At 46.5% G+C, this 26,826-nt stretch overlaps 1 protein-coding gene across 1 annotated transcript in view; it reads right to left on the bottom strand.

Annotated features, from left to right (window-relative positions):
• LOC139274682 (cilium assembly protein DZIP1-like) overlaps positions 1-26,826 on the bottom strand; it is a 455,193-nt gene that overhangs the window by 21,282 nt on the left and 407,085 nt on the right. Inside the window, exon 16 of the mRNA XM_070891361.1 lies at positions 1,075-1,249. Within this exon, the coding sequence (XP_070747462.1) occupies positions 1,076-1,249 (174 nt within the window). The 3' untranslated portion in view covers position 1,075. The remainder of the gene's footprint in view (positions 1-1,074; positions 1,250-26,826) is intronic.

Raw genomic sequence — 26,826 nt, 5'->3', positions numbered from 1 at the left:
ATGTTTAGTGTAAGGCCCATGCTTTCGTATGCCTCAGTGAAGATGTTGACTATGACTTGGAGTTCAGTCTCTGTATGTGCGCAGACGCAAGTGTCGTCCGCATACTGTAGTTTGATGACAGAATAATTACAGGCCAGTCAGCCTAACCTCAGTGGTGGGAAAAATATTGGAAAAAATTCTGAGAGAAAGGATAAATCTTCATTTAGTAAGACACGGATTAATCAAGGACAGATAGCATGGATTTGTTAAGGGAAGTTCGTGTCTGAATAACTTGATTGAATTTTTTGAGGAGGTAACAAGGAGGGTCAATGAGGGCAGTGCATTTGATGTCATATAAATGGATTTTAGCAAGGCTTTTGATTAAAATTTTTGCGGTGGATCATTGACCTGGCTACCTCCTGCCAGAGCCTTCGAGATGAATGTGGCGGGGACTTCCTGCCAGTCTGCAGGAAGAAGACAGCCCGCCTCCCTTCCATTGCTACCACACATGTCTCCAGAGCCGAGTTTGAGAATCTGCAGGCTCTCTCCCTGTGCTGAGGTTCAGCCATTTGCTTCCATTGCCGTCTGCTTCTAGATGAAGTTAGAACTGGATTGACAAAGAAGTGCTGTAGCATCAATGCACCTCCCCTTTCAATACTGAATAAAGTCTGTGCCAAATGTGACTTAGACTGGACCCGATATTAGCAAATCTGTTGAGAAGTAAGCAAATGAACAGCAGTTTTAGTGTTGAGATCAAGATAGAAGATCAGCCATGATCTTACTGAATGATGAAGCAGGCTCAAAGGGCTGCATGGCCTGCTCTTAATTCTTATGTACTTATAATCATGTTAATGAGGATTGAGAACGAAGTTTGCGCACTCTCTAGACCATTATCACCTGGCGCTACATTTCCAATTTCGACGCCATTGTCTTAACCAGCTGAATCAGTGGGGGAGGGGGGAAGCATGAATAGAAGTTTTATTTGAATCAAATATAGCATTTAATAGAGGAACTTACTTCCCATTGTTATATAGATAAAATCCTATAATGCATGCCCAAACCAGATTACGTAAGCCTTTTTAGTATATCACCAACCTCATTTTGTGGCTTTTTCTGAAGATGTAGGCAAGTTATTGATACCATGTGTTGCTTTTGATTTGCCAGTCTTAGCCACGGCAGAGCTGTCTCTTCCTTTTCCAGTCTTCACGAGACATTTATCGCCTTCTACAGAAGAGATTTCCCAGACATCATCTTTTTCTTTTTTTATGAACTGTAAACAGATTTCAATCCAACACTGAAGACAGTTGAAAAATGCAAGCAGTCACTTTCATATACTAAGGGGTGGATTTAAAATTGTCGGGCAGCCAGCTGGTAGACTGTGGTGGCTGACATTACCAGTGGGAGGCCCACTACCTTTTGGAGGCCGGGCCTCAATGCACCTCCCCTTTCAATACTGAATAAAGTCTGTGCCAAACATTAACATACATTCAGCGGGTGCCAAATAGTTACGCTGGATGGAGGGAGTTAAAATGTCCCCCTAAATTTTTTTACTTTTATCACTACATTTTGCATATTGTAATTTTCCCTCCGATTTTAAAACAAAAAATACAAAATTGACGTGCAATACCAATTTGATACAATTTACGGTAACAAAAATCATTATATTCAACATCATTCTACAAAGCTGGCCATTTTGGTACAGAGTTTATAAAAAGCAATAAAAAGTTGCCTCCCTGGTGCCTGGGTCAAGGATGTAATTGATCGGCTGCAGGGCATTCTGGGGAGAGGATGAACAGCCAGAGGTCTTGCTCCATATCAGGACCAATGACATAGGTAGAAAGAGGGATGAGGTCCTGCAGGCAGATTGTAGAGAGCTAGGAGAGAGATTAAAAAGCAGGACCTCAAAGGTAGTAATCTCCAGATTACCCTTGGTGCCACGAGCTAGTGAGTACAGAAATAGGAGGATAGAGCAGATGAATATGTGGCTGGAGAGATGGTGCAGGCGGGAGAGCTTTAGTTTCCTGAGGCATTGGGACCGCTTCTGGGGGAGGTAGAACCTGTACAAGCCGGACGGGTTGCACCTCAACAGAGGCGGGATCAATATTCTTGTGGAGGGGGGGGGTGGTGTTGCTAGTGCTGTTGGGGAGGGTTTAAACCAGCTTGGCAGGGGGATGGGAACCTGAAAATAGATTCAATAGAGAGGGGAGTAAAGCTGGAATTAAAAAACAAAAATTAAAGAAAGTGAGTTTGAAGGAGAGAGGAAAAAAGCAGGAAAAAAGGGTTAAAAAACAAATTTAAAGGCACTTTGTCTAAATGCACATAGCATTTGTAACAAAATAGATGAGATGACAGCACAAATTGAGACAAATGGGTATGATCTGATAGCCATCACAGAGATGTGGTTGCAAGGTGACCAGGACTGGGAATTAAATATTCAGGGGTATTTGACAATCCGGAAGGACAGACAGAAAGGAAAAGGAGGTGGGGTAGCTCTATTGATAAAGGATGGAATCACTGCAATAGTGAGAAACGATATTGGCTCAAATGATCAGGATGTTGAAACAATTTGGGTGGAGATAAGGAACAATAAGGGGAAAAAGTCATTGGTGGGAATAGTCTATAGGCTCCCTAACAGTAGCAACTCTGTTGGTCGGAGCATAAACCAGGAAATAGTGGGGGCTTGTAAAAAGGGAACGGCAATAATCATGAGTGATTTTAACCTCCATATTGATTGGACAAATCAAATTGGTCAGGGTAGCCTTGAGGAAGAGTTCATAGAGTGCGTAAGGGATGGGTTCCTTGAGCCGTATGTAACGGAACCAACCAGTGGGCAGGCTATCTTGGATCTGGTCCTGTGTAATGAGACAGGATTAATAAACAATCTCCTAGTAAAGTATCCCCTTGGAATGAGTGATCGTAGCATGGTTGAATTTCAAATTCATATGGAGGGTGAGAAAGTTGGATCTCAAACCAGTGTACTAAGCTTAAATAAAGGAGACTATGAAGATATGAGGGCAGAGTTGGATAAAGTGGACTGGGAAAATAGATTAAAGTGTAGGATGGTTGATGAACAATGGCGAACATTTAAGGAAATATTTCACAACTCTCAAGAAAAACATATTCCAATGAGGAGAAAAGGGTGTAAGAGAAAAGATAGCCATCCGTGGCTAACTAAAGAAATAAAGGACGGTATCCAATTAAAAACAAGGGCATACAAAGTAGCCAAAACTAGTGGGAGGACAGAAGATTGGGAAGATTTTAAAAGCCAGCTAAGAATGACTAAAAAAATGATTAAGTGAAGATAGACTACGAAATATAAAAACAGATAGCAAGAGCTTCCACATATACGCTGCTGACACTGAGCTCTATCTCACTACTACTTTTTTCGACTCCTCCATAGGCTCTAAATTGTCAGACTGGTTGTCCGTCGGTTCTGGATGAGCAGAAATTTTCTCCAATTAAATATTGTGAAGACCGAAGCCATTGTTTTCGGTCCCTACCACAAACTCTGTTCTCTAGCCATTGACTCCATGCCTCTCCCTAACATTTGTCTGAGGCTGAATCACACTATTCGCAACCTTGGTGTCATATTTGACGCTGAAATGAGCTTCCGCCAACATATCCATGGCATAACTAAGACCGCCTATTTCTACCTTCGTAACATCGCCCGTCTCCGCCCTTGCCTCAACTCATCCACTGCTGAAACCCACATACATACCTTGTTATATCTAGACTTAACCATTCCAATGCATTCCTGGCTGGCCTCCCACATTCTATGTAAACTTAAGGTCATTCAAAACTCGACTGCCCGTGTCCTAACTTGCACTAAGTCCCGTTCACCTTTCACCCCTGTGCTTGCTGACCTACATTATCTCCCAGTTGATGCGTCTGTCCTCCCAGGGGATTTGCAGAATCTTGTGGACGGTCTTGGATCTGGCCTGCAGGTGATGAAGGTTGAACAGGTTCTGTAGTTTAGTTCCACTCCAGCGGGGAGCTTGTTGAGTGTGAGATGGAGCATTGCAGCGAGGAAGATCGAGAAGAGGGTTGGCGCGATGACGCAGCCCTGCTTGACCCCGGTTCGGACGTTGATTGGGTCTGTGGTGGATCTGTTGGTCAGGATCACGGCTTGCATGTCGTCGTGGAGCAGGCGGAGGGTGGCGACAAACTTTTGGGGTCATCCGAAACGGAGGACGCTTCATAGTCCCTCGCAGTTAACAGTGTCAAAGTCTCAGAGATGCAGTAATCGTGACCATCTTTAAAAAAGGGGACAAGTCCAATTGCAGCAACTAGAGGAATCTCCCTGTTGTCAGCCACTGGGAAAGTCATCGCTAGAATCCTCCTCAACCGTCTTCTCCCTGTGGCTGAGGAGCTCCTCCCGGAGTCACAGTGCGGATTCCGTCCACTATAGGGTACAACCGGCATGATCTTTACGGCACAACATCTGCAAGCGAAATACAGGGAACAGCACCAACCCCTTGTACTCCATTCACAGCACTCCTTAGACCCATTTCACTTTCATCAGCACCTCATCATCATCACAGGCAGTCCCTCGGGATCGAGGAAAACTTGCTTCCACTCTTAACATGAGTTCTTAGGTGGCTGTACAGTCCAATACGAGAATCACAGTCTCTGTCACAGGTGGGACAGACAGTGGTTGAAGGGAAGGGTGGGTGGGGAGTCTGGTTTGCCGCATGCTCCTTCCGCTGCCTGTGCTTGATTTCCGCATGCTCTCGCCGACAATACTCAAGGAGCTCAGCGCCCTTCCGGATGCACTTCCTCCACTTAGGGCGGTCTTTGGCCAGGAACTCCCAGGTGTCAGTGGGGATGTCGCGCTTTATCAGCGAAGCTTTGAGGGTGTCCTTGTAATGTTTCCGCTGCCCACCTTTGGTTTGTTTGCCATGGACGAGTTCCAAGTAGAGCGCTTGCTTTGGGAGTCTCGTGTCTGGCATGTGAACTATGTGGCCTGTCCAGCGGAGCTGATCAAGTGTGGTCAGTGCTTCAATACGGGGATGTTGGCCTGGACGAGGACGCTAATGTTGATGCGTCTGTCCTCCCAGGGGATTTGTAGGATCTTGCGGAGACATTGTTGGTGGTATTTCTCCAGCGACTTGAGGTGTCTACTGTACATGGTCCACATCTCTGAGCCATACAGGAGGGCGGGTGTTACTACGGCCCTGTAGACATGAGCTTGGTACCGCTTACATGCACATCCTGTCACCATCATCCCCCTGCTTCCTCCCTCTACCACTGCCAGTCACTCCAATCCTCATGTAATCTGACACCACCTCATGCAGCTCCCCCAATTCTCAGCACACCTCCTGAAATGGCATCATCAACACGTTCCTCAAATGCATCCCAGTCCCACTTGTAATGCATCTGCCTTATTGCCACCCTCACAGCATGCATCGTGTCCATCGGATGCACACATGCCTCAGAACCACTCGTAGGTCTGTTGTGCCACCCTTACAGTAGAAGAGAGTGCAGAATGCCAGGGAGAGGGCAAGGACCGGCGGTGGACCCTCGAGGTTGTGGAACATTACCTGCTAGAGGAGGCGGCTCTGGAGATAAACATTTTTGCCTCTCTCAACATCAGAGATGGCGAGATTTGCAGTGCATGGAGCAGGGTAACAGCATTAATCTCTCAGACCCACATCCCCTACAAGACAAAGTCATCTTCAGTTGACTTCAGCACATCATGAAATATAATCAATTTAATGATGTGCATTTCAACATTTTTATAGTTCTATTACTAAATCTTATTCATGTCTTCACTCCTTTAGGGCCACCATGCGAAGAACACAAGCCCCTGCCCGAAAGGATGAAGACTCCTCAGAGAAGCTCATTCTGCTGAGGGCCCATCATAGGAGACATGTGTTGCAGGCACTAGCACAGCTACTAGCACATTGATAGAGCCTGTAAGACAGTTAGATGGAATGCTATCTGGTGATTGTCACAGCACAAGTGAGGACGAGCAGAGAGTGGTGGCAGGGACAGCTGAGGTGAGTCCGGGTCGGTGGGCACTGTCCTCCCCATGCTCTGCTCAGCTGGGCAGAGATGCAGAACCTGGGAAGTCATTAATTAAAAGGAGAATGCTGGAGGTTCAACAGCAACGGTGTGAGTCCTGCCAGGGACTTTGAAAGGAGGCACAGAGGATGGGTGAATCCAACTCAACCATTTGTCGCAGGGTTGTTCAACCATGCAATCTTCTACTGAGTGGCCACCTCTATGGAAGTTGTATTTGGGCATAAATGAGTCCCTGCAGCCCCCACCAATATTTCTATCGGCTTCAACAAGCTGATAGATTGGACATGGACTTTCAAGGCCTCACTGATCTCTTCAAAGCTGCTCTCCTGCAGAGTGACAGGAGTGATGCGTTTCTGGCTGAGGGATGGTGATAAGGGAGAGGAAAGTGCACATGCTTCTCAGAGTCACATACATTGCCAACCCCCACCCTAACCAGTACCTGATATGCTGTCTCAGTCTTCCCCTGCACAAGTGCGCGTGGACCAGTCAGTGCCAGGGCCCTCAAAGGCTCCAACACTCAGCAGTTGCTGGGTTCACTTCATTAGATTGAGCAAGGTACAGAGCAGCCTGCCACTACCTCTGCTGAAGCCACAGTGGTAGCACCACATAGAAATTGAAGGGATAGAAAGAGAAAGGTGCAAATTTGATATTTTAGCATGGCACTTCCCCCTCCCCCAAGGCTTAATATTGAAGCCTTGCAGACTTCAGTGCTGGCCTTCAGCTTTCTTAGGCTACCTGCATTTGCCACAGGTACAATACATTATTCCTAATTCTAGGCTGATCTCAATGTTGTGTAAACTTCCTACTGTGACTCCAGTGCAAGTCTCCCATATGGGAGAGTGCCGGTTTGACTGTGAAATATCTTTTTGTTGAAGATGCCATGGAGCAGTGATACAGTCAGAGGGAGGAAGATTCTTACTCTGTAGTAGTTTAATAGTTGTTGTTGGCTCAGGTGAGAGTCAGGCAAATGACTTCAGCAGTTGTCAATGGGACTTGTTGTTTCCTCTTGTCTGCCTCCACAAAAGACATGCTGCAAAAGGGAGAGGGGTGCATGTGGCACAGTGCTGAATATGGCCTGAAATGGTGAATACAGCAGTGAAAAAACTATTTTTATTCAAAACATCAAAAATAACATACATTGATTGTCATGTATGTATGCTTGGGGTTACTAGCCACCAGGTGGCACCATTGTCGGAGGTCATTGGGCTATACACACGTATAAAAGGCAAGCCATCGTGTAATGCCTAATAAAGCAGAGCCAGATTTGTACCTGTGTTAGTTTACAGTATTCAGTGTATCGAGTTATTACATACGTAACATTTGGCGACGAGGTAACTTAAGAGCCTTCACATGCAAAAATGAGCACAATTGGAATTCTGGAGTGATCCGTGGAGGGAAAGGACTGGGTAGATTTTGTAGCTCGCCTGGACCAGTACTTCGTGGCCAACAAAATGGAGGAACCCACTGAAGCAGTTAGGCGCAGGGAGGTCTTCCTCACGGTTTGTGGTCCGAAAATCTATGGACTCATAAAGAATCTTCTCTCGCCTGCAAGTCCAATGGACAAGAATTATGAGGAATTATGTGCTCTAGTACATGACCATCTCAAACCAGAAGAAGGCATCATCATCTCACGATATCGATTCTACACGCACATTCGTTCTGAGGGCCAGGATGTGTCGGAATTCGTTGCTGACCTAAGACTTCTAGTTGGACCGTGTAAGTTCGAAAACGTGTTGGGAGACATGCTGCAGGACTTCTTTGTAAATGGCATCAACCAAGAGGTGATCCTGCGTAAGCTACTGGCGATGGCAATGCTGAATTTGAGCAAGGCCATCACGATTGCCCAAGCATGCATGACGATGGACTATCATCGAAAAATCGGAACTTGGCAAATACTGTAAACAAGATTGTATTGTCATTTGGCAGATCTGCATATGGCAGGACCTACTCGACTGCGTATGCGAAACCTGTGGCTGCCCAAAGTCCGCCAACGGGAATTAATCCAATTTCACCATGTTGCCGTTGTGGGGGCAATCATCAGCCTCATCAGTGTCGGTTTAAACAGTACATTTGTAAAGGCTGTTCGAGACTGGGGCATCTCCAGCGCATGTGTCCGCAACTGACCAAACGTGTTGCGACACAGCACATGGAGGATGATGACCAGTATTGCGTAGATCCGGATATGCAATCCGAGTTACCAGAGGAGGAAGTGTATGGACTGTATTCATTCCTAACAAAGAGTCAACCAATAATGATTAATATGAAACTTAACGGTGTGCCGGTACCAATGGAATTGGACACGGGTGCGAGTCAAACAATAATGAGCCCGAGGACATTCGACAAGCTGTGGGATACTAAGGCTGTGAGGCCAAAGCTGAGTCCAGTCAATGCCAAGTTGCATATGTACACTAAAGAACTCATACCGGGGATTGGCAGTGCAGTAGTCAAGGTGCCGTATGATGGTGCGGTTCATGATTTACCGTTATGGAGCGAAGACTAACATAGGTCCCCTGCAGTCAGAATCAAATGAATTCATAATGGGGAACAAGGAAATGGCAGACCAATTGAACAAATACTTTGGTTCTGTCTTCACTAAGGAAGACACAAATAACCTCTCGAAAATAATAGGGGACCGAAGGTCTCACAAGAAGGAGGAACTGAAGGAAATCCTTATTAGTCAGGAAATTGTGTTAGGGAAATTGAAGGGATTGAAGGCCTATAAATCCACTGGGCCTTATAGTCTGCATCCCAGAGTACTTAATGAAGTGGCCCTAGAAATAGTGGATGCATTTGTGGTCATTTTCCAACAGGGTAGGTAATGTAACCCCAATTTTTAAAAAAGGAGGGAGAGAGAAAACAGGGAATTATAGACCGGTTAGCGACATCGGTAGTGGGAAAATATTGGAATCAATTATTAAAGATGAAATAGCAGCGCATTTGCAAAGCAGTGACAGGATCGGTCCAAGTCAGCATGGATTTATGAAAGGGAAATCATGCTTGACAAATCTTCTAGAATTTTTTGAGATGTAACTAGTAGAGTGGACAAGGGAGAACCAGTGGATGTGGTGTATTTGGACTTTCAAAAGGCTTTTCACAAGGTCCCACACAAGAGATTAGTGTGCAAAATTAAAGCACATGGTATTGGGAGTAATGTATTGACGTGGATAGAGATGTGGTTGGCAGATAGGAAGCAAAGAGTAGGAATAGACAGGTCCTTTTCAGAATGGCAGGCAGTGACTAGTGGGCTACCGCAAGGTTCATTGCTGGGAGCCCAGCTATTTACAATATACATTAATGATTTAGACAAAGGAATTGAATGTAATATCTCCAAGTTTGCAGATGGCACTAAGCTGGGTGGTAGTGTGAGCTAAGAGGAGGATGCTAAAAGGCTGAAGGGTGACTTTGACTGGTTAGATGAGTGGGTAAATGCATGGCAGATGCAGTATAATGTAGATAAATGTGAGGTTATCCACTTTGGTGGCAAAAACAAGAAAGCAGAATATTATCTGAATGGTGACAGATAAGCAAAAGGGGCGGTGCAACAAGAGCTGGGTGTCATGGTACATCAGTCATTGAAAGTTGGCATGCAGGTGCAGCAGGCGGTGAAGAAGGCAAATGGCATGTTAGCCTTCATAGCGAGAGGATTTGAGTATAGGAGCAGGGAGGTCTTAATGCATTTGTACGGGGCCTTGGTGAGGCCATATCTTGAATATTGTGTACAGTTTTGGTCTCCTAATCTGAGGAAGGACATTCTTGTTATTGAGGGAGTGCAGCGAAGGTTCACCAGACTGATTCCAGGGATGGCAGGACTGACATAAGAAGAAAGACTGGATCAACTAGGCTTATATTCACTGGAATTTAGAAGAATTGAGAGAGAATCTCATAGAAACACATAAAATTCTGATGGGATTGGACAGGTTAGATGCAGGAAGAATGTTCCTGATGTTGGGGAAGTCCAGAACCAGGGGTCACAGTCTAAGAATAAGGGGTAAGCCATTTAGGACCGAGATGAGGAGAAACTTCTTCACTCAGAGAATTGTGAATCTGTGGAATTCTATACCACAGAAAGTTGTTGAGGTAAGTTCATTAGATATATTCAAAAGGGAGTTAGATGTGACCCTTATGGCTAAAGGGATCAAGGGGTGTGGAGCGAAAGCAGGAATGGGGTACTGGAAGTTGCATGATCAGCCAAGATCATATTGAATGGTGGTGCAGGCTCGAAGAGCCGAATGGCCTACTCCTGCACCTATTTTCTATGTTTCTATGTTCCAGGCAATGGTCCAACACTGATCGGCAGGAATTGGCTAGAAAAAATCAAATGGAATTGGAACGATACCGAAGCTGTCGGAGGAGGATGGTATTCTATGTGCTCAGCAAGTTCCCCTCGCTGTTTGAACCAGGCATTGGCAATTTCACGGGAGCCAAGATGCAGATCCACGCGGACTCGGATGCAAGACCCATCCATCATAAAGCTCGGGCGGTTCTGTACATGCTAAGGGAGAAGGTCGAAATCGAACTGGACAGACTCCAGCGTGAAGAGGTCATATCACCAGTCGAATTTAACGAATGGGCCAGCCCCATTGTTTCTGTGTTGAAGAGTGATGGCACTATCAGGATTTGTGTAGACTACAAGGTTACGATCAACCAAGTTTCGAAACAGGATCAATACCCATTACCGAAGGCTGATGACCTGTTTGCAACGCTAGCCGGAGGGAAGTCGTTCACTAAACTGGATCTGACGTTAGCCTACATGACACTGGAGCTGGTTGAGATGTCGAAGAAACTTACGTGCATCAACACTCATAAAGGACTGGTTATCTACAACAGGTGACCTTTCGGAATTCGCTGGTTGAGACATCGAAGAAACTTACGTGCATCAACACTCATAAAGGACTGGTTATCTACAACAGGTGCCCTTTCGGAATTTGTTTGGCTGCAGCCATATTGCAGAGGAACATGTGTCTACTGAAGTTCGTCCCTAGAACCATCGTGTTCCAAGATGACATCCTGGTCACAGGTCGTGACACTGCCGAACATCTGAACACCTGGAAGAGGTTCTACATCATCTCGACAAAGTGGAACTCAGATTGAAATGTTCGAAGTGCGTCTTCATGGCACCGGAAGTCGAATTCCTGGAGAGTAAAATTGCTGTGGATGGCATCAGGCATACAGACTCGAAAACCAAGACCATCAAAAATGCACCCAAGCCTCAGAATGTGATGGAGCTGCGTTCATTCCTCGGTCTACTCAATTACTTCAGTAATTTCCTACCCAGATCGAGCACTTCATTAGAGCCACTGCACATGCTGCTAAGAAAAGGCGACAACTGGGTTTGAGGTGCGTCTCAAGATAGAGCTTTTGAGAAAGCTACTAATCTGCTTTGCTCCAACAAGTTGCTGGGGCATCATGATCCGTGTAAGCGTCTAGTATTGGCCTGTGATGCTTCGTCATATGGAGTTGGTTGCATGCTCCAACAAGCTAATGAGTCGGGTAAACTACAATCTGTTACGTATGCTTCTAAAAGTTTGTCAAAGGCGGAAAGAGCCTACAGCATGGTAGAAAAAGAAGCATTACCCTGTGTGTATGGGGTTAAAAAGATGCATCAGTACCTGTTTGGTCTTCGGTTTGAACTGGAAACAGATCACAAGCCACTCATTTCATTGTTTTCGGAAAACAAAGGTATCAATACCAATGCATCATCCCACGTCCAGAGGTGGGCGCTGACATTATCTGCCTATGATTATGTCATTCGCCATAGACCTGGCACCGAGAATTGCGCCAATGCACTGAGCCATCTGCCGTTGCCCCCACCGGAGGTGGAGACGCCACAACCTGCAGACCTACTGTTAGTTATGGATGCTTTTGAAAGTGAAGGAATCCCTGTCACGGCTCAACCAGGACCCGATATTATCGGTTGTGAAACGTTGTGTCCTTAGTGGTGATTGGTTTGCCATACCCAAGCAAATGGGAGATGAGGCCAAACCTTACAACCGTCGCAAAGACGAACTATCCATTCAGTCAGATTGTTTACTGTGGGGTAATTGTGTTGTTATGCCTAAGAAAGGCAGAGAGAAATTTGTACATGATCTACATAGCACTCATCCCGGTATTGCCATAATGAAAGCCATTGCCAGGTCTCATGTATGCTGGCCTGGAATTGAATCTGATCTGGAATCATGTGTGCATCAGTGCAACACTTGCACGCAGCTAAGTAAAGCACCAGCGGAATCGCCGTTGAGTCTGTGCTCGTGGCCATCTAAACCAAGGTCCAGGATCCACATGGACTTTGCAGGTCCCTTCCTGGGAAAGATGTTTTTAGTTGTGGTGGATGCATATTCCAAGTGGATAGAGTGTATAATCATGAAATCCAGTACATCCACAGCTACCATTGAGAGCCTTCGTGTCATGTTTGCCATTCATGGTCTGCCTGACATCGTTGTAAGCGACAACGGATCTTGCTTCACTAGTCTGGAGCTTCAAGAGTTCATGAAACTCAATGGTATCAAACATGTGAGGTCAGCGCCATTCAAACCCGCATCTAATGATCAAGCAGAGCGTGTGGTCCAAACTATCAAGCAGAGTATGAAACGTGTAACTCAAGGTTCACTGCAGACTCGCTTGTTATGCATACTGCTTAGTTACAGGACAAGACCCCACACGCTTACTGGGATTCCCCTGCTGAACTATTGATGGAGAGGTCTCAAGACCAAGCTCTCTCTTGTCCACCCTGACTTGAACAATCATGTTGAATACAAATGTCAAAGTCAGCAGTGGTATCATGATCGCGCTGCTGTGTCACGCGACATTTCTGTTAATGATCCTGTGTATGTACTAAATTATGGTCAAGGTCCCAAGTGGATTGCTGGTACTGTTACGGCCAAGGAGGGTAAGAGAGTGTTTATCATCAAGCTCAAGAATGGGCAAACATGCAGGAAACATGTTGATCAGATAAAGCTGCGGCACACGGATGAACCGGAACAGTCTGAGGAAGACACAATCAGTGACTAACCAACCTACCCTCAGTCATCAAAGGACTCTGCTGTCATCAATGAATCTGGACTTTCAATCCCTGACATGGTCATTGCAACTCCCATCAGATTGGCTACCCAGCCCCCAGTCATAACAGATTCAGAACGCTCGCCCAAGGCTGGAGTTGAACTGAGATGATCAACTCGGGAGCGGAAAGCCCCGGACAGTCTCAATTTGTAAAAAGACTGTTACTAATATCTTAAAGGGGGATATTGTCATGTATGTATGCTTGGGGTTACTAGCCACCAGGTAGCACCACTGTCGGAGGTCATTGGGCTGTACGCACATGTGCACGGTCCAGGTATAAAAGGCAAGACATCATGTAATGTAATCACTTTGGGCCCTAATAATGCAGAGCCAGCTTTGTACCTGTGTTAGTTTATAGTGTTCAGTCTATTGAGTTATTACATACATAACATTGATAATAACAGTCTGTCACTTAAGAGCACACAAACATCAGCCTTGAAATCACTGATGGCAGGTGTTTATGGGGGCATTTTTCCCCTGATCTGCACTTAGTGCTTTTAGAGGAACTCTGGGTGAAAAAGCCTCTGAGTCATTTATAATTTACAGTGTTGCGCTAATAATGGGAACAATGTTATGTCTTGCATAAAGAATCTGACCAGATACTATGAGCTCAAAGTAACGTGTGACCGTAGTCCTTTATGCAGGTCACTAGAGTGCCTCTCCAGCCTATGAGGCCTCCTTATGTACAGGTGCTCCCAAGGGATTGTGAAATCCCTTGGGACTCCAGGGGATGAGCCCTCTGGTGGTTAAACAAGATATTTCCAGGTTTACATATATAACAACACTCCTCCCCCCCCCCACCCAAAAGTCAATAGTGTAACTATTTACAATGTGAGTCGATCTGGGGCCTTCCTTTCCCTGGTTATCGTCTCGGTGCAAATGCTGGTTTTGGTGAGTCATTTGTTGGGCCCTCGCTAGGCTGCTGCACAGCTGGCCTTGCCAGGCTGCTGGGTATGGTGAGTCCTGCTGGGTTGTTGCAGGTGATGAGTTCTGCTTCGTGGTCAACCGCTGGGTCGGTTGCTACTTGTGTGTGTGTTGGAGGGTCGAAAAAGGAAGTCAATTGTGGGTTGTTCTGGATAGTCCATGAATCTGAGTTTGGTATGGTCCAAGTATTTCCTGCAGGTAAGTCCATTTGAAAGTTTGACCTGAAACACCCTACTCCCCTCTTTGGCCACGACAGTGCCGGGAAGCCACTTGGGACCTTGTCCATAGTTTAACACAAATACAGAATCATTAATCTCGATTTCGTGTGACACAATTGCGCTCATGATATGTATTCTGTTGAAGCCACCTGCTCTCTACCTGTTCGTGTAGATCAGCGTGAACTAACGAGAGCCTTGTCTTAAGTGCTCTTTTCATGAGCAGTTCAGCGGGGGAAACCCCAGTGAGCGAGTGGGGACTTGTGCGGTAACTAAGCAGGACTCGGGATAGGCGAGTCTGCAGTGAGCCTTCAGTTACCCTCTTCAAGCTCTGCTTGATTGTTTGCATTGCTCGCTCTGCCTGACCATTGGATGCTGGGCAGAAGTAACATGTTTGATCCCATTGTGGATCATGAACTCTTTGAACTCGGCACTGGTGAAGCACAGCCCATTGTCACTCACAAGGACATCGGGCAGGCCATGCGTGGCAAATATGGCCTGCAGGCTTTCAATGGTGGCAGCAGACGTGCTTGCCGACATTATCTCACATTCAATCCATTTGGAGTACGCATCTACAACCACAAGGAATATTTTTCCCAAGAATGGGCCTGCATAGTCAACATGGACCCTGGACCATGGTTTGGAGGGCCAGGACCATAAACTTAGTGGCGCCTCCCTGGGTGCATTGCTTAACTGTGAACATGTGTTACATTTGTGCACGCAGGACTCTAAGTCCGCATCGATACCGGGCCACCACACGTGGATCTGGCTATCGCTTTCATCATTACAATGCCTGGGTGGGTGCTGTGGAGGTCACTAATGAAAGTGTCCCTGCCCTTTTTTGTCACCACTATCCGATTACCCCATAGGAAGCAGTCTGCCTGTATGGACATTTCATCTCTGCGCCGCTGGTACAGCTTTATTTCTTCCTGCATCTCTAACGGGACACTAGACCAATTCCCGTGGAGCACACAGATTTTTACGAAGGACAGTAAGGGGTCCTGGCTCATCCAGGTTCTAATCTGTCGGGCGGTAACAGGTGATTGCTCACTCTCAAATGCTCCCATTACCATAACTAAATCTACAGGCTGTGCCATCTCCACCCCTGTGGTGGGCAATGGCAGCCTACTGAGAGCATCGGCACAGTTTTCTGTGCCTTGTCTGTGGCGAATGGCATAGTTGAATGCGGACAACGTGAGCGCCCATCTCTGGATGAGGGCCGATGCATTCGTATTTATCCCCTTACTTTCAGAAAAGAGGGATATCGGTGGCTTATGGTCAGTTTCCAATTCAAATTTGAGCCCAAACAAATATTGATGCATTTTCTTTACCCCATCAACACACGCTAATGCTTCTTTTTCAATCATGCTGTAGGCCCTCTCAGCCTTTGACAGGCTTCTGGATGCATAAGCAACCGGTTGCAATTTCCCAGATTCATTAGCTTGTTGCAATACACACCCGACATCGTATGATGACGCATCACATGCTAGTACCAAACGCTTACATGGATCATACAACACAAGCAATTTGTTTGAGCATAACAGTTTTCCAGCTTTCTCAAAGGCATTTTCTTGGCTTTTACCCCATACCCATTCATCTCCTTTACGCAGTAAAGAGTGCAGTGATTCTAACAGTGTGCTAAGACCCGGTAAGAAGTTGCCAAAGTAGTTCAGGACTCCTAGAAATGACCGTAGCTCCGTCATGTTCTGTGGTCTCAGTGCATTCTTGATTGCCTCCGTCTTCGAATGGGTGGTCCTGATGCCGTCCGCCGCGATTCTTCTCCCCACGAACTCCACTTCAGGCGCCAGGAAAACGCACTTTGAGCATTTTAACCTGAGGCCCACATGATTAAGTCGACTAAGAACTTCCTCCAGGTTCTGCAGATGCTTGACGGTATCCCGACCTGTAATCAAAATGTCGTCCTGGAAGACCACGGTGCACGGGACCGACTTCAGCAAGCTTTCCATGTTCCTCTGGAATATCGCCGTGGCTGATTGAATCCCAAACAGACATCTGTTGTAAATGAAGAGACCATCATGCGTGTTGTTGAAGGTGAGGCCCTTAGATGATTCCTCTAGCTCCTGCATCATGTAGGCCGAGGTCAAGTCCAGCTTCGTTAACGTTTTTCCTCCCGCCAGCTTCACAAATAGATCATCTGCCTTTGGTAACGGATATTGATCCAGCAGGGAGAAACGATTGATAGTTACTTTGTAATCACCACAGATTCTGATGATGTCGTCTTCCTTGAGGACTGGAACAATTGGACTGGCCCACTCATTGAATTCGATCGGCGAAATGATGCCCTCTTGTTGCACCCTGTCCAGCTCGATCTCTACCCTTTCTCTCATTATGTACGGTAACACTCTTGCCTTGTGATGGATGGGTCGCGCCGCCGGAATCAAATGGATCTGCACTTTTGCTCCTTGGAACTTCCCGATACCCGGTTCAAACAGTGAGGGGAACTTGTTTAAGACCTGGGCACATGAAGTGTCGTTGACGGACGAGAGCACTCGGATGTTGTCCCAGTTCCAGCGTATCTTTCCCAGCCAGCTCCTGCCGAACAGCGTGTGGCCATCGCTCGGTACCAGCCAGAGTGGTAATTTGTGCACTGCTCCATCGTAGGAGACCTTTACAGTAGCACTGTCGATTACGAGAATTAGTTCCTTTGCATATGTTCTCAGTTTAGGACTGGCCTTGAGGCCTTGCTGCACCACAATTTATCAAAAGTCTTTTTGCTCATTATAGACTGGCTCCATTGACACTGGGAGTCCATTTAATTCATTCTTCAGCATTATCGGGGGACACTTTGTGGTAAATGTGTGCACCCCATATACCTCTGCCTCCTCAGTCTGAGGCTCTGGTTCATCGTGACCCCCGTGGATCTGTCCTCCTCTGCAACATGGTGGTTTGCAGGATTATCAGGGTTTGCAGCTCGCCTGTACATATGTTGGAGGTGTCCCATTGTTCCACAGCCCTTGCAAACGTATCCTTTGAAGCAGCATGAATGGAAGCGATGATCACCTCCACAGCGCCAACAGTGGCCTTGCATTCACCACCTTTGATGGTGGACTCTGAGACATCTGCGGACATGCAGCTGCAGGCATGTGAGTCCTGCCCTGTACGTTACGATTCAAAGACAACATTACTTTGTTCACAGTACTTGCAACAGCAATCGTTTGCTGAGAGATTTGTTTGGTATTGTCACTGATAACGATGAACGCCTGGGCTATCATTATGGATTTACTCAAGGTTGGGGTCTCTTGTCAAAAGTTTGCGAAGTATTACTTCATGGCCAATGCCAAGTACAAAGAAGTCCCTGAGCATGTGCTCCAGTGTCCTTCAAATTCGCAATGTCCTGCAAGGCGTCTTAGCTTGGTAACGTAGCTCGCTACTTCCTGGCCTTCAGACCTCTTGTACGTGTAGAATCGGTACCTCGCCATCAGAACGCTTTCCTTTGGGTTACGATGCTCCCAGCCCAGTGTGCACAAATCATCGTACGAGTTCTCTATGAGTTTCACTGGAGCAAGCAGATTTTTCATGAGGCCAAACATTTGTGCCCCGCAAACGGTGAGGAGAATCGCCCTTCGTTTGGCAGCATTCGCTTCTCCTTTCCAGCTCGTTGGCCACGAAGTATTGGTCGAGTCGCTCCACGAAAGTTTCCCAATCATCTCCCTCTGAAAATTTCTCCAGGATGCCCACAGTTCTCTGTATTGTTACGGTGGGGTTCATTATCTGTAACTCGTCACCAGTTGTTATGTCTTGCATAAAGAATTTAACCAGATACTGTGAGCTCTTCAGGTCTCCAGAGTGCCTCTCCAGCCTGTGAGGCCGCCTTATGTACAGGTGCTCCCAAGGGATTGTGGGATCCCTTGGGACTCCAGGAAATGAGCCCTCTGGTGGTTAAACAAGGTATTTACAGGTTTACATATATAACAACAGGATTGTCCACTTTTTCTCTGCTTTGCACCCATTTCTTGGAAGCTCTTTTGTATTAGCAGTACTTTATTAACTCCCAAACTTTTGTCACCCTTTCTGGATGAGGAGAACTACATCATTTGTAAATGCAAAATCACTTCTGGCAGTATGTGCGCATATGCTACTATGGTACTCATGTAGCATCACTTATAGTGCCCCCTGCCAATCAGCACTGAAACACCAAATGAAATAGAAAATAAGGTTTCATAATTTATCACAGCATTTATGCAACAGTGAAGTGATCTATTTCCTGCACCAGTGTTTCTCCTTGGAAGGTATGTTCAATCGACTTCTTAACCTTTACCAATGTTGAACTGCTTCCCAAATGGGAGGACCAGTGGTGGTGCTACATAGCTCAGGGTGTTGTGTGCCAACACTGAAGCTGCCAGTACCTGCCTGCTGTCAAGCACTTTCTTAAACATTTGAATGACCTGGCTGCAATGGATGGATTTGTGGCCACTGTCATGTATGTAACCACAATGTAACACCACTGTATTACTGTATACTCTCAACCTGGATGCACACCTTGACCACAAAGGGTGAACTTGTGGGAGACACTCCTTACCTGATCACACAGGGAGGTCCCACGCAGGGTCATCGTCTTTGGAGTCCTGTGAATGAAGAGTTAAGGTCACAGAGTGACCTTGTCACCAGAATGTGCCTCGTGTGGTTTCATGCTGTAGAGTAAGGACTTTACATTGGCGACGAGAAACAAGGTACTTAAGAGCAGTCAATGGGACAGTCAGCGCGGAGTGCCTGACCATAGTCCTTTTGTTCCCAACAATGGAAACTTTAACTCATGCTGGAGGTGAGGGGGAAAAAACTCAGCTAGATCTTGCAGATTTCAACAGTTTGTCTGCAGGAACTGAACTCTCAATGGCCACTTACCTTGAATGTGCAGGAAGTCTGCTACCAGACTAATATATGAGGCAGATGGACCAGAAGAGGGTTCTTTGAGGCAGGATGATTTTTGGAGCAAAGCGATGGACACCGAGGTTCAGCGGGTCCATGTTACGAATATTCACAGTTCATACACCAGAACGCCACCAATGATGATGAGGGTTATATTAAATGGTATCCCTGTACGCATGGAGCTGGACACTGGGGCCAACCAGTCACTCATGGGCGTTCAGCAATTTGAGAAGCTATGGCCACTTAAAGCCAGGAGACCCAAATTAGCACGTTTTGAGACACAATTACGGACTTACACTAACAAAATCATTCCGGTGCTAGGCAGTGCAATGTTGGCTGTCACACACAATGGGTTAGTGAATCGGCTGCTGCTCTGGATTGTCCCGGGCAATGGTCCCGCACTGTTGGGGAGGAGCTAGTTAGCCGAGATGAACTGGAAATGGGGGGATGTTCACGCAATGTCATCTATGGAGCGAAGTTCGTGCTCACAAGTTCTACAACAATTCGATTCACTATTCCAACCTGGCGTCGGGACTTTTAAAGGCACTAAAGTAGTGATACACATCACACCGGACACCAGGCCAGTGCACCACAAAGCCAGAGCGGTGCTGTATGTGATGCGGGAAAAGATCGAGAGCGAGTTGGGTCGGCTGTTGAGAGAGGGCATCATCTCACTGTTGAATTCAGCGACTGGGCGAGCCCCATCGTTCCCGTCCTAAAAGCGGATGGCTCTGTCAGGATCTGTGACAACTACAAGGCCACCATCAATCGGGTGTCCCTACAAGATCAATACCCGCTCCCGAAAGCGGAGGACTTCTTCACCACGCTGGCAGGCGGCAAGCTGTTCACCAAGTTAGACCTCACTTCAGCCTATATGACCAAGGAACTGGCCGACGAATCTAAACTACTGACCACCATTACCACGCATAAGGGACTGTTCGTTTATAACAGGTGCCCGTTTGGCATTCGATCAGCGGCCGCGATTTTTCAACGAAACATGGAAAGCCTGCTTAAATCCATTCCTGGAACGATCGTATTCCAGGACGACATCCTCATCACGGGTCGAGACACCGTGGAACACTTCCACAACCTGGAGGAGGTGATACGCCGACTGGACTGGGTATACCTGCGACTCAAGAAGTCTAAATGTGTGTTCTTCGCTCCTGAGGTTGAGTTTCTGGGCAGGAAGGTTGCTGCAGATTTGGCCCACCGAATCCAAAACAGAGGCGATTCGACGAGCACCCAGGCCCTGCAAAACATCGGAGTTCCGTTCATTCCTGGGACTGTTGAACTATTTCGGGAACTTTTTGCCGAACTTGAGCACGTTGTTGGAGCTGCTACATGTGCTCCTGCGTAAGGGTTGCGATTGGTTTTGGGGGGACTGTCAGGAACGGGCTTTTGATCGGGCGCAAAACCTACTTTGTTCAAACAAGTTGTTGACCCTGTATGACCCCTGTAAAAAATTGGTTCTGACATGTGATGCATCGTCCTATGGGGTTGGGTGCGTGTTGCAGCAGGGCAATGCTGAGGGTCAACTACAACCTGTAGCTTATGCCTCCAGGTCGCTCTCTCAAGCAGAATAGGGATATGGGATGGTCGAGAAGGAAGCGCTTGCGTGTGTCTATGGTGTAAAAAAAATGCATCAGTACCTCTTTGGTAGGAAGTTTGAATTAGAGATGGACCACAAGCCATTAACACCCCTGTTGTCAGACAGCAATGCTATCAATGCCAACGCATCAGCTCGCATATAGCGATGGGCTCTCATGCTGGCTGCTTATGACTACTCCATCCAGCACCGGCCTGGCACTGAAAATTGCGCTGACGCGCTCAGCAGGCTTCCACTGGCCACCACTGAGGGGGCAGCGGAGCAAAGCGCCGAGATGCTCATGGCTGTCGATGCCTTTGACAGCGCAGGCTCCCCCATCACAGCCCGCTAGATCAAAATCTGGTCAAACAGAGATCCCCTCCTATCCCTGATTAAGAAATGTGTTCCTGACTGGGGATTGGGCGCCCGCACACGGAGCATGCCCTGAGGAGGTCAGACCGTTCCACAGACAGATGGATGAGCTCTCCATCCAAGCCGACTTCCTACTATGGGGCAGCCGGGTAGTTATGCCCCAGAGGGGCAGGGAGGCATTCATCAGGGAACTCCACAGCAAGCACCCAAACATTGTGCTGATGAAGGCCATTGCCCGGTCACACGTTTGGTGGCCTGGAATTGATTCAGACCTGGAACACTGTGTTCGCAGGTGCACGACGTGTGCCCAGCTGGGTAATGCCCCCAGGGAGGCCCGCTCAGCCCGTGGTCCTGGCCCACCAGGCTACGGTCACGCATTCATGTTGACTACATGGGCCCGTTCATGGGTAACATGTTCCTTATTGTGGTAGATGCGTTCTCGAAATGGATCGAGTGCATCATTCTGAATTCATGCATGTCATCCACCACCGTGGAAAGCCTACGTGCGATCTTTGCAACCAATGGCTTGCTGGACATCCTGGTTAGTGATAATGGCCCATGTTTCACAAGCTACGAATTCCGAGAGTTTATGTCGGGCAATGGCATCAACCACGTCAGGACTGCGCCGTTCAAGCCGGCCTCCAATGGCCAGGCAGAACGTGCGGTCCAAATCATTAAGCAAGGTATGCTCAAGATTCAAGGACCCTCCCTACAATGCAGCCTATCGTGTCTCCTGCTGGCCTATAGATCAGGGGTGTCCCGCTCGCAGAGCTACTAATGAAATGGACACTCAAAACTCAGTTGTCCCTCATTCACCCAGTCCTGACCGACATAGTTGAGGGCAAGCACAAGTCACAAAACGAGTACTATGACCGTAATTCGAGAGGGAGATGTATAGAAATAAATGATCCTGTATTCGTCCTCAATCACGCCATGGGGCCCAAATGGCTTGAGGGCACTGTAATTGACAAAGAGGGGAATAGGGTCATCGTGATAAAACTCAACAATGGTCAGATATGCCGTAAGCATCTGGACCAAGTAAAAAAAAGGTTCAGCATCAACATGGAGGAACCTGAAGAAGACCATGAGATGGCGCTCACAACACCGCCAGTGAATGAGCAACAAGAGCAATCAGAAGAATGCACAGTCCCTGCGGTCAGCCCGGAATCACCACAGGTGACAGACACTCACGTCAGTGTCCAACAACCAGAGCCTCAACTGCAGTGCTCCATGAGGGAGCGTAGACCACCTGAAAGGCTAAACCTATGATCCCAATAAGACTTTGGGGGGGAAGGTGATGTCATGTATGTAACCACAATGTAACACCATTGTATTACTGTATACTCTCAACCTAGATGCACACCTTGACCACTAGGGGTGAACTTGTGGAGACACTCCTTACCTGATCACACAGGTATAAAAAGGGAGGTCCCACGCAGAGTCATCGTCTTTGGAGTCCTGTGAATAAAGAGTTAAGGTCCCCAGAATGTGCCTCGTGTGGTTTCTTGCTGTAGAGTAAGGACTTTACAGCCACCTCATAGAACCCTTATGCAGCTACATCAATGCTGCTTGACCTTTCAGCTGGAGGCCCAGCGGGCTGCATGAGAGCGGCCCATAGAGTGACTAATAAGGGTGAAGGCCGCAAAAGCTATTCTTTCCAAATGATCTCCTGGTCTTAAGAATCTAGCAGAAAAAGACTCATGCAACTCGGTGCCCATGATCTGAGTAGTTCCAGTCAAAATGTTTATGAGAAACAAGAGTTTTTCAATTAGTTTGTCACTGCTGTGGGGTTCTTCTTCAGATGACCATGAAGATACCAGTCACTCTACAATTCTCGGACAGCAGCTGAATGCTGGACACAAAGGATGATGGACATAAAGGATGAAGCTAATACCTTGTGTTTCTGCATCAACTAATGTCTAAAGAAACACCCAGCAGGGAAACAATTTATTTATCATGCACTGGGGACACGGCATGGCAAGTAACCTGTTCAGATTTGTCTTCTTCATCTCCTGCCCCTTTCAATTGCTCCTCCTTACTTGTGAATGATGCTTTACGCAGTGCACCTTCCTCAAACACCCCAACTGCTTTCTCCAGAGTGCTATTAGTTGGGCTGGTGATTGAAACAACTTGCTGTGATGTGCAAAAGACTATGGTGCAACTAGATCATGGTCCGTCATCTTGGAAAGAAGTGAAAAGAACAGCTAGTTACAATGCATCCTCCAGAAAATGTTAGCGAGGTAAGTACACAAGACATTTTCCATGTGAAACAGCTGCTGAGCAAGAGCAACCCATAGGAGGAGAAAGATAGGAAGGAGTGTGGGCAGGTTCTCAAACAATGGAAGATGCTTGCTGGGAGTTGGCACCTTGCCTCCAAATTTAGCCTCGCCAATGTCTTCAAATATTTCCTTTGGGAACAGAGTTAGAGCCATCGCCTTGTTTAATAAGCTGCTTCAGAGTCATAAGACCCCGGTCTGTTCAGGACCTCTCCAGCATTCTTTGCCTGTAAACAGAACACAGTACAGGAATTCATACAATAATCCAACAGCATCCCTGTGACCACAATGCCACTCTCTCAGAGCTAACACTGTGTAAAGGGAACATCATGTTTTTGTAGGAACAGTACTGAGTTGGAGCAGAACTTGCATACTAAGTGAAAGGTGCTACAATGTCTCACTGCATATGTGCTTTGCACATTGAATAGCTTGCATCAGTGATGTGGAAAAGGAAACATGTTCTGATCCTGAGGGAAGGGAGCAATAAATCCTGCTATACTTGCCATGCAGAAAATCGCAATGTGTGAAAAGATTACTTCTGTTGGCATTTTTGCAGATGCCTGAAAACTACTTGTGTCTTTACTCTCAGGTCTACTGGACGTGGGCGACTGCATCAAGCTAGTCAGCTACATCCTCCTAGGCAGCTTACACTGCTGTATTTGCTGGAAGGTGGGCCTCTGTCCCCAAAATAATCACCTTCTTTTGTTGCACCTTATGCAGCAGGACCTCCAGGGCTTGAATACTGAAATTGGTAGATTTGTCCAAGTTGCTCTTTACAGCCATTCTTTCAAATAACTAATGGTATTTTGGTCGAAAACAAATTGTTACTCTCCTTTAACAAGGAGCATTATCCTTTCAAAAACTGTTGGCAGGTTAGATGTTGTGATTGTCAGTCAGTTTGCAGGCCTGACTCCCTGTGCACCTTTTTGATTTACAGGGCGTCCAGGCAAATGAAGAGACGGGTCTTATATTCCATCATTTGGGTGACCCATTGCCATGCAAGGCTGTGCGTGGCATCAAATTTTCTGGGATCTTAAAGTTGGACCGATGTTGAATCTTCATTCATACCTGATCCACAATATTATAGGATTGCTGGCCATTCCAGAACACACACCATATATTCTGAATTTAGGGAGCTAGGAGTTAAATTAAAAAGCAGGACCTGAAAGGTAGTAATCTCAGGATTGCTACCAGTGCCATGTGCTAGTCAGCGTAGGAATTGCAGGATAGCTCAGATGAATACATGGCTTGAGGAGTGGTGCAGAAGGGAGGGATTCAAATTCCTGGGACATTGGAACCGGTTCTGGGGGAGGTGGGACCAGTACAAACCGGACGGTCTGCACCGAGGCAGAACTGGAACCAATGTCCTAGGGGGAGGGGTTAAACTAATATGGCAGGGGGATGGGAACCTATGCAGGGAGACAGAGGGAAGTAAAATGGGGGCAGAAGCAAAAGATAGAAAGAGGAAAAGTAAAAGTGGAGGGCAGAGAAACCCAAGGCAAAAATCAAAAAGGGCCACATTACAGCAAAATTCTAAAGGGATAAAGTGTGTTAAAAAGACAAAACTGAAGGCTCTGTGCCTCAATGCGAGGAGTATTCGTAATAACGTGGACGAATTAACTGCGCAGGCAGCTATTAATGAATATGATATAATTGGGATTACGGAGACATGGCTCGAGGGTGACCAAGGCTGGGAACTCAACATCCAGAGGAATTCAACATTCAGGAAGGATAGACAGAAACGAAAAGGAGGTGGGATAGCGTTGCGGTTAAAGAGTAAATTTAACGCAATTGTAACAGGGACATTAGCGTGGATGAGGTGGAATCTGTATGGGTAGAGCTGCAGAATACCAAAGGACAGAAACGCTAGTGGGAGTTGTGTACAGACTACCAAACAGCAGTAGTGAGGTTGGGGACAGCATCAAACAAGAAATTAGGGATGCGTGCAATAAAGGTACAGCAGTTATCATGGACGACTTTAATCTACATATAGATTGGGCTAACTAAACTGGTAGCAATACGGTGGAGGAGGATTTCCTGGAGCGTATTAGGGATGGTTTTCTAGACCAATATGTCGAGGAATCAACTAGAGAGCTGGCCATCCTAGACTGAGTGATGTGCATTGAGAAAGGACTAATTAACAAACTTGTTGTGCGAGGCCCCTTGGGGAAGAGTGACCATAATATGGTAGAATTCTTTATTAAGATGGAGAGTGACAGTTAATTCAGAGACTAGGGTCCTGTTCTTAAGGAAAGGTAACTTCGATGGTATGAGACACGAATTGGCTAGAATAGACTGGCGAATGATACTTAAAGGGTTGACGGTGGATAGGCAATGGCAAACATTTAAAGATCACATGGATGAACTTCAGCAATTGTACATCCTTGTCTGGAGTAAAAACAAAATGGGGAAGGTGGCCCAACTGTGGATAACAAGGGAAATTAGGGATAGTGTTAAATCCAAGGAAGAGGCATATAAATTGGCCAGAAAAAGCAGCAAACCTGAGGACTGTGAGAAATTTAGAATTCAGCAGAGGAGGACAAAGGGTTTAATTAGGAAAGGGAAAACAGGGTATGAGGAAGCTTGCTGGGAACATAAAAACTGACTGAAAAAGCTTCGATAGATATGTGAAGAGAAAAAGATTAGTGAAGACAAACGTAGGTCCCTTGCAGTCAGAAGCAGGTGAATTTATAATGGGGAACAAAGAAATGGCAGACCAATTGAACAAATACTTTGGTTCTGTCTTCATGAAGGAAGACACAAATAACCTCCCGGAAATACTAGGGGACCGAGGGTCTAGTGAGAAGGAGGAACTGAAGGAAATCCTTATTGGTCAGGAAATTGTGTTAGGGAAATTGATGGGATTGAAGGCCAATAAATCCCCAGGGCCTGATAGTCTGCATCCTAGAGTACTTAAGGAAGTGGCCCTAGAAATAGTGGATGCATTGGTGATCATTTTCCTACAGTTTATCGACTCTGGATCAGTTCCTATGGACTGGAGGGTAGCTAATGTAACACCACTTCTTAAAAAAGGAGGGAGAGAGAAAACGGGTAATTATAGACCAGTTAGCCTGACATCAATAGTGGGGAAAATATTGGAATCAATTATTAAAGATGAAATAGCAGCGCATTTGGAAAGCAGTGACAAGATCGGTCCAAGTCAGCCTGGATTTATGAAAGGGAAATCATGCTTGACAAATTTTCTACAATTCTAAGGGAGGGACCTCTATTAGGGCACAAGGCCGGCTGAGCAAGCGAAAATCCCAAACTAAACATCTGGCCTCTGAGCGCTCTAAAAGAGGCCTGGGGGTGGGGGGGAACCTGAAAAAGAAACATCGAAAATATTCCCAATTAATAACTCACTCCACCACAACATAAATCTCATAAAAAATAAAATAAAAAACAATCACACTTACCTGAAGCCGACATTACTTACCTCGTTGCAGCCGCTACAGCATGGACCGCTTTCACAGGCGGTCCCTGCACGGCCCTCTACGGAGTGCTACGG

The sequence above is a fragment of the Pristiophorus japonicus genome, chromosome 10 (genome assembly GCF_044704955.1).
Source record: "Pristiophorus japonicus isolate sPriJap1 chromosome 10, sPriJap1.hap1, whole genome shotgun sequence".
Lineage (NCBI taxonomy): Eukaryota > Metazoa > Chordata > Chondrichthyes > Pristiophoridae > Pristiophorus > Pristiophorus japonicus.
This window is presented reverse-complemented; position numbering and strand designations above follow the sequence as displayed.